General features: G+C 41.8%; 1 protein-coding gene across 3 annotated transcripts in view; it reads left to right on the top strand.

Annotated features, from left to right (window-relative positions):
• Positions 1-13,869, top strand: part of fmnl2a (formin-like 2a) — a 62,652-nt gene continuing 48,783 nt past the window's right edge. For all 3 annotated transcript variants that reach the window (XM_073473563.1, XM_073473562.1, XM_073473564.1), the window contains exon 1: positions 1-114. In XM_073473563.1, coding sequence (XP_073329664.1) covers positions 1-114 — 114 coding nt within the window. The remainder of the gene's footprint in view (positions 115-13,869) is intronic.

Raw genomic sequence — 13,869 nt, 5'->3', positions numbered from 1 at the left:
ATGGGGAACGCAGGGAGCATGGACCAGCACACTGATTTCAGAGGACACAACATGCCTCTGAAACTGCCCATGCCTGATCCAGGTGAACTGGAGGAAAGATTTGCAACCGTGTTGGTAAGAAAAAAACAAAACACGAAAGTCATTTTGAATGTTTGTCTCTTTGTTCCCTCCATGCTTCAGTGTCCTGGGACATGGACAGCTGTGTGTGTGTGTGTGTGTAGGTTGGACCTCTGTTAGTCCAGCACGCCTGCTCTTTGTTGGGGGAAAAAAGGGCTATTCCGACCTAAAAGAGCACACAGGTTTGCATCTGTTGCACTCCTTTTCAACCACCCCCCTTTGTTTTGTTTTTTTTTAATTTAAGTTGCAGCTTATTGAGCCACTTAAATCTGAAACCAGCCCCCTGCCTCCTATCAAACATCACATTTCTGCTCCTTTGACTCCAAACTACAAGATAATAAATGCTTCCAGCAGCCTCCAGTACCTGCTTCTGTAAATTTCCAAGTGTAGTCGCATGGAAACACCTGCAGTCATAACACACAGCAAATTATTGCTTTTATGGCTTTTTTTTTTGTCTTCTTCTTCTCCCCCCTTCAACTTTATGAGTCCAGACACTGGCTGGCTCACTACTGAAGCTCTAAGTGCCCAGCATGCCAGGTCCTTTGAAACATCTGTCACATCATAAAGTGTCAACGGCGTCTGTCAACAATTATGTTACCTGGGAGCGGACGGCTGAACATTCCTGGTGTTGCTGAAAGATCCCTCGAGCGCTTAAAGTAGCACTTTATGTAATTTTGGAAAAGAAATGCAAACTCGGAAATGTGATATTTACAATATTAAAGGTGCAGGTGGGGGAGCAATTTTAATCAGAAGAGACGGACCTTTATTGACTAAACACACTAAATAAACAAACTGACTCACTTTGTTTATATGTGGCGGACTCTGCCACCTTTCTGGCTTCAAGCTGTTCTGGGACCTTATTTTCCTCCGAGAACAGCTTGTTTATTCAGTTGTGGAAAAAATAAATATTTCTGACTTTATTACCTCATTAATATTATAAATGTTAAAATTCTAAGATTACATTTCTACATAGTGCCCCTTAAGGTCTGTTTATTCAGCCATGAAAACAAAAGGAGTGTTTATTTTGTTTGTTTAGGCATTAAAATCAATCACTGAAGATTTTCTCTCTCCCCCAATACTACATAGTACCCCTTTTTAAAAGAGGATCTGATGTAGTATGGACACATTATGAAGACCTGAATTAAGAGGAAAGGTGTTTATGTTGATGTTAGCGGCTTTGTTTGTTTGTGTGGATTTAGTTGTAAAAAAAAAAGGACAGAGATTTGGTGCTAAAGCGTTACTCACTTCACTTTTTGCTGATCAGGAGAGTTTCCAGCACACAGTTTTCCCCAAGTCAGTGAATAAAAGGCCTAAATAGAAGAACAGTGGAGTGATGGTGAAATCTGAGAGCTGGCAAAATGTGGGTCAAACGTGATTGTCGCCTGGCCAACTGCTCTCAAACATTAGCTGCTCAGAGGAAGGAATTTGACTTCTACGAGCAGGTTCTTGTGTTGCAAACTTGTATTTAAGATGACAGAAAAGGGTCTAATTTTCTTTCTTTGGCTCCTTTTTTTTTTTTTTAGCTGTTGCAGAGCTTTGTTTTTGTTAATGTTGGAGGTGGCACAGATCTTTTTAGCCTGTAAGCCCATTACAGAAAGTGGATCAAGTTGAGTTGGAACTCAAATCACTGTTGTGTAGTTGGGGTGTGATTGCTGCTTGTCAGACACTGATGAATCCCATTCAGAAGACTTGAGGGTGGGGAGGTTTTTTGACGTCACACCACAGAGGGATTTGAGTCTTCTTCTTGATCAGTCACCTACTTCCTGCAAAGGTATCCCCTCTCACAATCTGGGTCCATAAACTCTCTGAGGAGTAAATGTCAGGGGTGAGAAAATGATTAGGATCCACAAAACTAATCCTTATTATGCTTTCCAGAAAGATAAAAAAAAAAAAAGTCGACCAAACTCGAGGATTTCATGGGGCTGGCTGTCAGAAAAGCCGATCCTCGTAGCATGTCAGGAACACCCGCGCTCCCTCCCTTCTTCCTCCCTGCTGCCAGCGTGATGCCTCAGCTCTTTGGCGGGATGGAAGCCCTCCAGCATTAGAAGAATTTAGAGCTGTAATCACAGAGTTTAGCGTTATTTACCACCATTTAAACCCTAATGTGTCTCAGCCGTGCCTGATAGCAGTTGGCTCCACTGAGCGCTGGAGTGAGTGGCACAAGTGGTGCGACTGTGATGACCTCACTTGAGCTTGAATGGGAGACGATCATTTGGATGATGCTTCGTCAAGCCTCTTCTTTGTAACTCAACATATAAGCGGTTATCAGTGCCAATGGATCAAGGTTTAAGTAGTTCTTCCCTGCTGATCCAACACCTTTTCACCTAGTCGTTAACCAGTTCTCATATTGTTTGCCAACGCTGAGCTTTAATTTGTCACATCAACACCTACAAATGTTTTGTTGATCCGGTTTGGCTGGTTTGCTTCTTCATCGAGGAGATTCTTGTTAAAACATTTCCATATAAAAAGGTTGTAAAAAGGACAACACCTTTGTTATATATTTTGTTGAGTTTTTTTCTTTACACTATCTCAAATGTTTCCGACAATTTTCAAATGAAGTAAAAGCTTTAATTTTAAGTTAGATCTGTGTTTCATTTGGTCACCTGTTGCAATAACTTCAGGGGAAACGGGGAAAGGCAGTCGGTGAACATGACTAAATGTAACACGAATAAAATTTGAATACATCAACTCGCCCGTGAACATTTCTGCCTGAGCCATGTCTGAAAGAATTTTCATTGGCAAAAGACCATAGTCACATGGCGGCCATTTTCTTTTATCACGCTCAAGGTGGAAAGCTTAAATGTGGTACTGCGATTCGTATAAATGTAGAGAATCAGGACAAGTAGTGGATACTGAAAATTTCACCATATTTCATGGTAAAACAACATACCTTTTAACTTTGAGCTAACGATAGACAACAGCTAACGTTGATCGTGCTACATGATATAAAAGGAAAACTGTAAATTAGTTCTTAAATATCAACACACATTTTGAACTCCTTTATTTAACGTTAGCTAATGTTAGCTATTGTCTTTGATGAAGGCTTAGTGCTGAAACGCTTCATTTATAAAACATAAAATTTGTTCTCTGAGAGTGCTGGAGTTTTGTTTGCTGCTGATTCCTGCCACTTCCGTGCACCCATCATATATTTTAAGACAGTGTGGGCTGTTAATTTTACATTCCCTGAAACATGGCCCAATGTCCCTCAGGATTTTTGGTTGCTGATCAGTCAGGAGGCTGTCAGATGATCGCAACTCCCTACATACAACATTTTCCTTTTGATAACAGCATTTTTCGAATGCCACCCTGAGCTTGAAAATGGCCACCGTGCAAAAATTGTCTGTGGTTGGTTGTTAAGCAATGAAGACAACTTCCACGCTATTTCACGTCATCCAGCTGCATCTTTTTGTATCCATCGTTCAAATTGAGAGATCCTTAACGGCTGAAATCACACATTGTGCCTTTTAAATGATGCAACACTGCAGACTGCCTTCAACATGTGCTCACTCAATCTGGGGCGTGACAGAACAGCAGCAGGATTGTTTACCTGCCACTCCTAATATGCTTGATCATCAGGCAAGTCCTGGATTTCAGTAGGCAGTCGTTTGGAGTAAAGGCTTGTGCTGTGTGAGACCACACTGAAGAACTTACCTCGCCAAACCCTTGAATTTCTTATCAAGGACGTACAGTATTTGAGTTTGGGTTGGTGCTGCTGCGTGTTGTGAAAAGCCTCCTTTCATATGTCGATGCATGACTTCCATCATCTGACCTGACCACATATGTGTGTAACTCCGCATATAACATGAGGCTAATTCCTACACGAAGAGTTGTGTTAAATTCATCAGCTGTACAAATGATTAGATTCTTTGACCGGCAACTGATGTTGGCCTCTGATGGTCCATTCTGTGAACTTAAATGGCAACATTATACATTTCATGAGCATTAGGCCTGTCACGATAACAAATTTTGCTGGACGATAAATTGACCTAGAAATTATTGCGATAAACGATAATATTGTCGCTTTGAGACCATTTTTCAACTAATATAATGATAATGGCATAATAACGCAAGTACATCCTTTCAAAGATCAATAAACCTTTATTTCTAAAGAATATTTAACATTGGAATGTGAAAAAGACATTTTAAATATCCAAAATAAATAAAGATGGAGGCTGTGGCCAAAGCAATTGAGCCATGGCCAGCCACGGTTCCTTACTGCAGCAACAATGTTAGCACCATTGTCTGTAGTGATGTGGAGGCGTGACGGTACACGTGATGATGATGACGTATGTGTTTTTTTTCAAGGTGTTTCCCGGTGTTTACCTGTTAATCTAAACATGTACCAGCTGTCTGTTTATAATCATATGGATGCTGTTATAATGTGTTGTGATTGAGATCCTGACACACCATACATCCTGGAAAGTGACAAAGTTACGTTTTTCTATCATTTACATAATTACATAATCGCCATCAGTAAACTGGACGCTGTCTGACTATTTCACTCTCGGGAGGGCTGACCGTCACCATGACAACAGTAACTGACCGTCGCGCGACTAACACTTGGTGAGTTAAAGTTTTTTGCCGGGGACAGACGCTGTTTTTCGGGCAGAAATGTGACGAAGAGTCGGTCAGACCGACAGGCTGACAGACACTTGGTGAGTTAAAGTTTTTTGCCGGGGACAGACGCTGTTTTTCGGGCAGAAATGTGACGAAGAGTCGGTCAGACCGACAGGCTGACAGACACTTCTTCACGAATAACTGCGGTATTTTTTTCCTCACATAAGTTGCCAAAGACACGACCAGTTACTACGTTCCTGTTGTTTGGTCCTGTAACGTTGCTTTGTGGGACATTTATTTTTATTTTGTTGAGTGAAGGATCTGTAGAGTTATCAGACACCAACACCATCAGATCGACACGCCCTCGCTCCGCGCCGCCGGCTCGGTTCGCCTCTGATACTACCTCCGGAGGCGCAGCGAAATTTCACCCCTCACCGCATCTGAAACGTTCACACAAAGGCGGATGCGGAGAATTGGCGCAGTATCCCCGCATGCAAACGGCTGCGTGAATGGGGCTAGTGACTGACAAGAGGGTTCTAGTGAGAGACACGAGGAAAACAAACAAGCATGCAAATGGAAATTATCGAGGCCGGCAAAATTATCGAGCTCATTTTAATTTATCGTATGATTAATTGATTTATTGATTATCGTGACAGGCCTAATGAGCATTTTAATACGCAATGTTTTCATTGAAAGAGAATGTTGCTGATACACAACCTAATAGTACGAGAGCTTTTATCAATTATGTAGTCTGACATGTTTTCTTTTTGTTTTTTATTAAGAAAATGTTAAATTTCCCAGTGCGTCAATGATACAATAATCTAAATTTCTAGATGTCTTCACTTAAATTAGAAAATACCCAAAGGAATAGATAAGCAAGACTACTTGGAGCTACAGGCACATTTCTGTCAGTAGCCAAAAAGTATTGATGTGTAATACCCAACGCAATTACTGGTTGTCTCTCCTCATCGTAGTAATTGGAGATATCAGGCCTGTTTGTTTCCCTATGAAAGAAGCCATTCACTCCCATTAAGTTTTGTAGAGTATAAAAAAAAAACATTTTCCACCAGCTTGTCAGCTTTTTTTCCCCACTCAACATGAAGAATGTGGTTGACAGAAAAGAATCCACTGAAGGTAAAAAGCTCCAGGAACATGTGTCTTTTATCAGCAGATGAAGTTCAAGAACAACGTGAGTAAGAGGACCTTGAGTTGAGATTGTTCTGTTTCCAAAGTCAGCTTCACAGTTTGTGATGTCTAACAGGGCACCAGGCTCTCTCGTCACGTTGGTTGCAGTGGTGCATAGAACTGTTTTCCATTGAGGTGCACCAGCGCATAAGTTTGGTGCACACAATACAACTTTAATCTAATTTATTAACACATTATGAAAATGATGGTGAACAGGAATAGAGTTGCAAACACCACATGCATCAAGTAATTGTGTTTATTGAAGGTCTGTTGGTCCAAAATAGTCACACCCTGGAGTGCTGTCTAAGCTTAGTGATTTCCTCTACGCACACAAATACACATTATACTAACTGCACTCTGCTTACTGTCTGAAGAGAGACGTTCTCATCAGGAAATAACTTCTTTCGGCTACATTCATGTTTTCTTGTTTGTCTTTTTGCAAATTTGACAGTTTAAAGTTCAAATGCAACTAAAACAAAATCTTTCTCCTTTCCGGATTATGTAAACAATTTTAACGGCTTTAAGCTCATTCACAGCTTAAGTTGGTTACATTTTAACACACCTCACAGGGATAAGGTTGTCGGTGGTAATAGCCTACCAGCTTTTGCCAACGTGTATCTCAGTATTTCCAGTCTGATATTTGACTCAGTCTGACATTTATGCTAGTTACATGCAGTGATCTGTAAGAAAGTTGTGGGTTTACTGCCGGCTGAGTCTGCGTTTTCTACTAAATGAAACACTCCCATTGAAGTCTGTGTCTCGTGAATCCCTGGAGCCACAGGCTGATCTTCGAAATAGACTTAGGCTAATTGTAATGCACGGCCGCTGCCACGATAAGAGAGGCTAATTCACATGTGACCTTGGCCATGAAGTGAGGTGTAGTTTAAACCCAAATATGCATGGTTTAAAGTCCCGAAGGGCGGTAGATTTTCATGCTGGTATAAACTAGAATTTATTCACTGTTTATGAGTTTTCCAGTAAGTGGTTTGCTGTGTGTTTGTCCTGCTCTTTGCTTTGTATGTCTTGTGAATATTACTGTAATGCAGTGTTTTGAGAGCTTAAGTTTTCCCAGGGAAAATATCTCTGTAGTTACTCTGGGAAGCGTGTTTGCAAGCCTTCACCTCTCTTGTGGTTGCCATAGTATTGAAGTCGACAAGAAGAAGATGGGTTGCACATGATATTTAGCCAGTATCATTGCCAGCCTCTTGATGTTTACCCTGCTCTCAGTGAATATACTTTATGGCTGATCATATCAACATCCCGGCAGATCAATTTGCTCTGCACTCATTGCCTAATCAATCCAACGTTGTCATTTAGCCGACCATTAGAGGGTATAAGCAAAGCTTCAAAGTGGCAATTTTGTCTCACAGGTCTATAAGTGCGTACGGGCTGAAAGCATGTGAAATGACTGCAATCAATCCCTGTGAGTCACATGTAGAGCATGAGCCAGTCTATATGCTTCAAGTTGAACCACAGGAAAATGACTCGGTGTTACAGGAATTCAGCTCAGGCCTCATGTCTGCTCCTCTGCGTCAGCTCACCACAGAGTTGACATCAAATTAGATTGTACCCACATCCAGGATCCCATCCACTTCAATCTCACGGCTGCAGTGTTTGCTGAATATCACGACTGCTGTCAGGGAGGCAGAGAAGTTTACAGTCATCGCTCATTTAAATGCCATATGGGGGACTATAGGCTTAGCGTTAGTCGTTGTGGCTGCTCTTCTCAATAGTCTGCCCAGATTACATCTAAGCTGCTTTGTTTAAAGGCTGCTGAGGCACCCCGAGCTGCTGTTATTTGTGCTGTGAGGCCCCGCATCTGAAATCTACTCCCCAGATTAATCACATGAGCAGCCTTCATGTTCAGCTGAAGTCTAATTTGTCACATTGACAGGTCCGAGCTAGCTGTGCTTTCAGCATGAAACCCTTCCAAGAAGTATTCAGCTGTACTTCATCAAAACTAAATAGTGTTAAAAATAGGCTGCACTAATCAATATTTTTATTTAAACAGTGCCTCGTACACATGAGTGAATCATGTGAAAGGTGCCGCTTGTAGTAATGAATTAGGGTTGGGCAATGTCTAACGAATTGGCATATGACGAAGTCCACAGTGAAAATATCGCAATGGCCGATGACATCAGTGTTGGTGGGAGACAGTTTTCTCAGCTGTGTTCAACCTCAAAAGCTTGAAATTAAGTTTGCTGGCTAGCGATTCTGAGGAAGCTAAGCTAAAAAAAACACAATAGCGCTGATAACGCCATGATTGAATGAAATATGCTAATAGTGGCCAGCAGAAAAGAAACACCGCTGCCAAAAATGTAATGTTAACTGAGCGTCTTGAGTTCACCTAGGAAGGTTTAATAAGAAAATAATAAATGGGACGTGGAGACATAACGTTATTGCGAGGAGCAGCAAACAAACTTCTTGTCATTTTTCTCTCTCGCATGTTACGAATGCCAAAAACGCCTCCATTACGACAAATGTAAGGGGACACACTTTTTTTTGTGCTTTTGTTTTGATGTCTTTCAACTCATTGTTTTGTTTTTTTGGCCCATCAACATACGGTTTTGGTTCACTCTCATGGCTCTTTTTGGCGTTGTCGGCAGACAGCTACAAACAATCTCAGATAAACCCACTGTATGCTACCTCCCTAGCATCAAATGGGACATTGACAAAAATAGCAGCTAGCAACTGAAAACTCAGATGTTTTTCATAGTTGTTGGTTGAGACCGAAACAGAGCTACAGGACTTTGTCAGGTGGTGAGAAACTCGACTCCAATGGATGTAAATGTTGCTTTCTCTCTGCTGGTGTGCAAATAGTCAGCTGTTTGCCAACATAACATTAGCCAGAACGACTTAATTTGACTAAGCGTGTCAAATGTGTGCTAGATGCTCAGCCCCAGGCAGCCAAAAACAATGAATAGTGCTGATTTAAACATTTGCTTTGTCATTGTTTCAAACATTATGTTTTTGTGGAAAGATGTTTTTTTTAAACTAATTCAGACATATAGATGATTTCCCAGATGGATGACAAATTTGCAGAAAAAACATGATTAAGAAAATTAGGAGTCTCTGAATTCTGGGAACAAAAATGCTGACAGTCATATTCGATGGGCTTTTCTGTCACCACATTTCAACCCACCTGAACACCCACTGTATGGGAGATTTTGGACCACACCACCATGAAAACATCATCCATAACACAAAACATGTGTTTGTCACCACAGTAGAGTTCGACAGACTTTTACAACACCTTACCAGGACACTTTATGATCGCGTTTGTGAAGCTGATGTGGAAGTAAAATAAAAAGATAAACAGTTATAAATGTTAAATCTGGTTACATTCTGACTAGGGATGCACCGATTGTGAAATTCTGGGCCGATGCCGATGCCGATGTTTAAAATAACAACATGGCCGATGCCGATGTTTTTTCTTTTTGTTATTTATTTCGTTTTTGGTGCCACAGAAACATTACTGAACTATTTTAAATGTCTATCAGCTCTTCATCATACTATTAATTAGCACAAATTAAATGAGACAAATTTATGAAACAAAAACAACCTTTAATATCAATTTTTAGTTGACATTAACCTTACGGTAATTAACATGACAAGTTCTTTTCTGAAAAATAGCCCTCTTGTGGGCATAGTTATGTTCCCCCCCCAAAAAAAGGAAAATAGAAAGGTTCCTCCCGAGCACAGCGTTCATGCGACATTTAAATCAACATAAACATCGGCCACTGCCATCGGTGAATGTAATCTTTTTTTGCCGATGGCCGATGGCAGTTAACTAGCCGAACATCGGCCGATGCCGATGGTCGGCCGATGCATCGGTGCATCCCTAATTCTGACAGATGGTTTGACTTTGAGCACTTGAGGCAGTCTGTTGCTTGTGTGAACACAGTGATCCCTCCATCTCCTACATTGCCATGCGGGACCCAGGAAGTGACTAAGCTAACCCTCCCAGTTTTTCCATGTCGACTCTTCTTCATTAAAAAGCAGAACAATGGCTATTGTCTAAGGAGCAGAGGGTGAACTGTGGCTGAATCCCGTGCAGCAGGCCCGGGGAACAGAGCTGCTCTTTATTCTGTGGAGAGCCCAAGACGGAGCCTGGCACTGGACCCAGACCCGGCAGGCTGCGAGAGGCCACCACACATACCCAAATATGAGTGTGTGCATTGCTTGTGTATGGGCATGTGTGTTTTCTGCTGTGTTGGAGCCCCAGGACGCTCACCCACCAATTAGCCGTAACAGAGCTGAGCATGAAATGCTTGGGGAGCGATGAGATCCGGCAGTCGGTGGCCCTCGCAGCCTCTCAGAAGGGATGTGAGGTGCTGCGGTGTCGAACGAGACTGTGCTGCTCAAAACCCCGAAGCTGAGCCTGGGGGCATCTTGCCTGGCTGGCAGAGGGTCAGCTGATTATGTGGGAACAGGTCTCTTGGCTACATGCAGGCACCGCTGAGATGAAACCACTGGGGCTTCAATCTGTATTGTTCCTCTCGGTTCAGTTTTGACATCCGCACATTTGGGGGTGGTTTGGTTTACTGCACTGCTGCGTGGGTGGCAGGGAGTACCAAGAGTATTGAGCAAGCAAAGGCTGACTTTAAAACTTTGTGAAAACCTTTCAGGGTGTTTTCAGTGTGATTATACCTGATCACGACGGTCCCTGACCCTTGTTTGAGTGCTAAGTCCTAAATTTGCGAGAAAAGAAAGAAAATCTGACACACACAACCCCAAATATACAAGAAAGCTGAATTTTCTCCATAAACTGGAGATTAAAGTCACAAATTATGAGAAAACAACAAAAATATTGTTAGAAATTGTCATAAATTTGCAAGTAAAAAATGAGTTTTTCTTCTTTGTCAAGGAATCTCATTGCTTCATTTTGCAAGGTTGGATCAACCTCATCACGCCAGAGAGGCCACATTATTGTGGTTTACCCCCATCCCACTGCTCTGTAGTTTCTTCTTCCTACAATGGCCTTAATACGCTGTCGTACTACAGAATATCCGGAGCAGTTGAGCTTTTGTTTGTTGTCATGAAAGAAAGAGAAACTTTCCCCGGCAGCTTTCTTGACGTCACTCCTGAGAAAAAGGTTTAGTTTGGATGCAGCCTCACTTGGCCATGGGGATCTTTGCTGTAGGTCTCCCTGCGTAAGAAGCAGGAAGATGTAGCCTGGAAAAGGCCAGCCGGAGTCCTTTTCATGTTGGTCACAGCCGGTTGCCAGTGTTGTCCAAGGGGTCACTGCACAGAAGAACTGGAGAGTCAGTGCTGTGTAGAGAAGTGCATTATGGTCCAGGATCTGTCCGGGCTCCAAGATGGCAGCTGCGCTTTTAAAACTGAGATTGCTTGGGCCAAAGTTCGGCACCAGACAAGAGTGGGTGTTTTGTTATGAAGTGTTAAGAATTAGTTGATGTTCATGGTGTTGAGCTTTATCAGAAAGCACGTCCAGAGCAGCCTTCAGATGTCTGTGTCATTGTGACAAAAGAGCGGTGTGTTGTGGCGTCAGGGTCGGCTTTATCTTGTGGCACTCGTACCCTCTCTTTTACTGGCCTTGAGCTTTATTGAGTGTGTTTACTGTTTGATTTTAGGCTGAACTGCAGATTCATCATAATGGTTTCATCTGTTGTCCCTGTTTTGGAGCTGAATAATGTGGATCTTTGAGGCTTGTATACAGACGAGGACTCATGGTCTATCAGCTGATGTTTTTTTAGTGCATGTTTGGACTTTTTACAAGCTTGTACAACATCGACTCTGTGTCCTTCCCCTACAAATGGAGAAAAGTGAGCAGACAGAGTAGTAACGAACAGCACCTTATTCTCCACTTCTTTTCAGGCTTTTCTTCCTGAATGTCTCTTTCTCGTGACATACGTTGCTTTTGAAGCCGTCGGAGTCAAAAAGGCAGGTATTATCGGGTAGCGACTTGCCAGAATGAACATCTGCAGAGCCGAATGGGAGGTCCTGTTGCATTTGAATGTACTTAAATGCTCTGTGCTGGAGTTCAATGTAGGCCCCATCACAGCTCCACACAATGCAACAGTCTGTTGTTTCAGGCTTTACTGGACAGGACCGTCACCCAGGACCCCCCACATGAAACAAAAGCAGTGTGGAGTGCTCACGTGTTAGGGTTTAGATTAAGTAATCACTTATTCCAGTAAAACTAAAACTAAAGCAGGGACTTTCATTCATGGCAGCCTATTGTTTTTTTGATGGCTTTCTTTTCTTATTTTTAGTAAGTTTGTTCAACTGGCATTTTTTTAGAAATGCATTTGAAATACGTAATACAGCAGATTACAGAGATGACGGTCCCAGGATCACAGGCTCAAAGCTAAAGATAAGCAAGTAATTACCTCTGTCATATTTTCACCATGTCTGCTTGTTGGTGGGTTGGTTTTCAGCAGGGATTACACAAAAATAACTGAACGGATTTCCATGAACTTGGACTGAGGATGAGTCTCAGCCCAGAATAGACCATATTAACTTTTGGTGCATATCCGGATAAAGGGACGGATCCAGGAATGTGTTTCTCACTTTCTTTAACACTGTGCTTTTTTGACATTTTCGTTATTTCCTTGGAATAATGCATCGATATTGATGGGAAAAAAATCAGACGTAGTGAGGTTGCTGGTATTTAATGAGTGCGTGAAACTTGATGCAGATCCAAATAAAATTTCAGATCGAGCGCTCTACTGAGTGCCAGTCTAGTTATCAATGAAAAGCCTGTAATAACACACAAGTCGTAATGCAGAACAGATAAGTAGACGTATCTGTTTCTTATAGTAGTGAGTAGTGAAGACACCAGTTTGGATTAGGGCAATCATAACACAAATATCTGCCCTCCAATGCTATCGCTGCTACCGTGGCAGACCTATCAAGTTGCCTCTCCGTTGGCTCAGCTAAAGTTATACAAATATATGCTCTTTATGTTTATTTTTGCGAGTGTTGGTTGTACTTTTTGTGAATAATATCAGCCAGTGATAACATCTCAGAGTCGGAGCTGGGAAAGACTTTGTTCTGTTGACAGTTGACCACATTCCAGAACAAGTCAGAAAACCAGTTATAGTCAGGTTAGCCATTGTTGGTGATACCAGTTGATAACAACGCATTACGCAGTATTTTGTGCGCACACTTTGTCCACTCTGCTTGATACACTTCTGCTTGTCCCCGTGGATTGCTTGTAATTGCTTTGTGTTTGCTTTTTGTTGTTGTTGAGAAAAGGGTGATGTGATCAGTGGTTATGTAATGTATAGAGTTTAATAATTTAATTTGAAGTTTACATTCAGCCTTTCTTTATTGGATGATACAGGAGCACATATCTGTGTTGGGAACCTGCAGCTAAGAGTGCATCCATTATCTCATTAGAAAAAGTGAGTTCTGATGATTGCAACTGCTGAACTATCCAAAGGGATAAAGGCAGCACACGCTACCTCCTTCAGGACAGAGTTAACAAATCACAATTTCACAAATTAATTCTGACCATGTCAAACAACATGCTAACGTTTCGGCCTAGTGGCCTTCATCGGAGCATGTGTCTTCTAAAGAGTTTGTGCTGTACTCTTCAGCGCTGAAGAGATGATGGTTTGGGATTTTAGGGGAATAATCGGATGTGATCGCTTACTGGGTTTAAGTTATTCATTGGTAATCATCTATTTACCTCCGTCAGAGTTGTTAGCAGATCAACCAAAACTACTCCAGGATCTGAGAGGAAGCAAAGACGAGACTAGGCCTGTGTGAGAGTGTAATAACTTGATATCTCCAAACATCAGTAAGCCCGTCAGATAGTCTTCCATATCAGCAAAAACAAACCGAAAGCACAGCTTTCAGTATGAGTGCAGATGTTTAGGCCTGTTATTAGTGTGCATGTTTGAGAACAAGCCAGATCGTGCTTGAGAAACCACTTAAATAAGTCTAAATCTGTTATTAGTTTATGTTGCATTTTTGTCACAATGACTGTTTTGTGAAGCATGAAAATAACTACACATTTCAGGTAGTAGTCTTTAAAAATAATGT

Source organism: Pagrus major, chromosome 9 (assembly GCF_040436345.1).
Source record: "Pagrus major chromosome 9, Pma_NU_1.0".
Lineage (NCBI taxonomy): Eukaryota > Metazoa > Chordata > Actinopteri > Spariformes > Sparidae > Pagrus > Pagrus major.
Note: the sequence above shows the minus strand (reverse complement) of the source record. Positions and strands in the feature narration are given on the sequence as shown.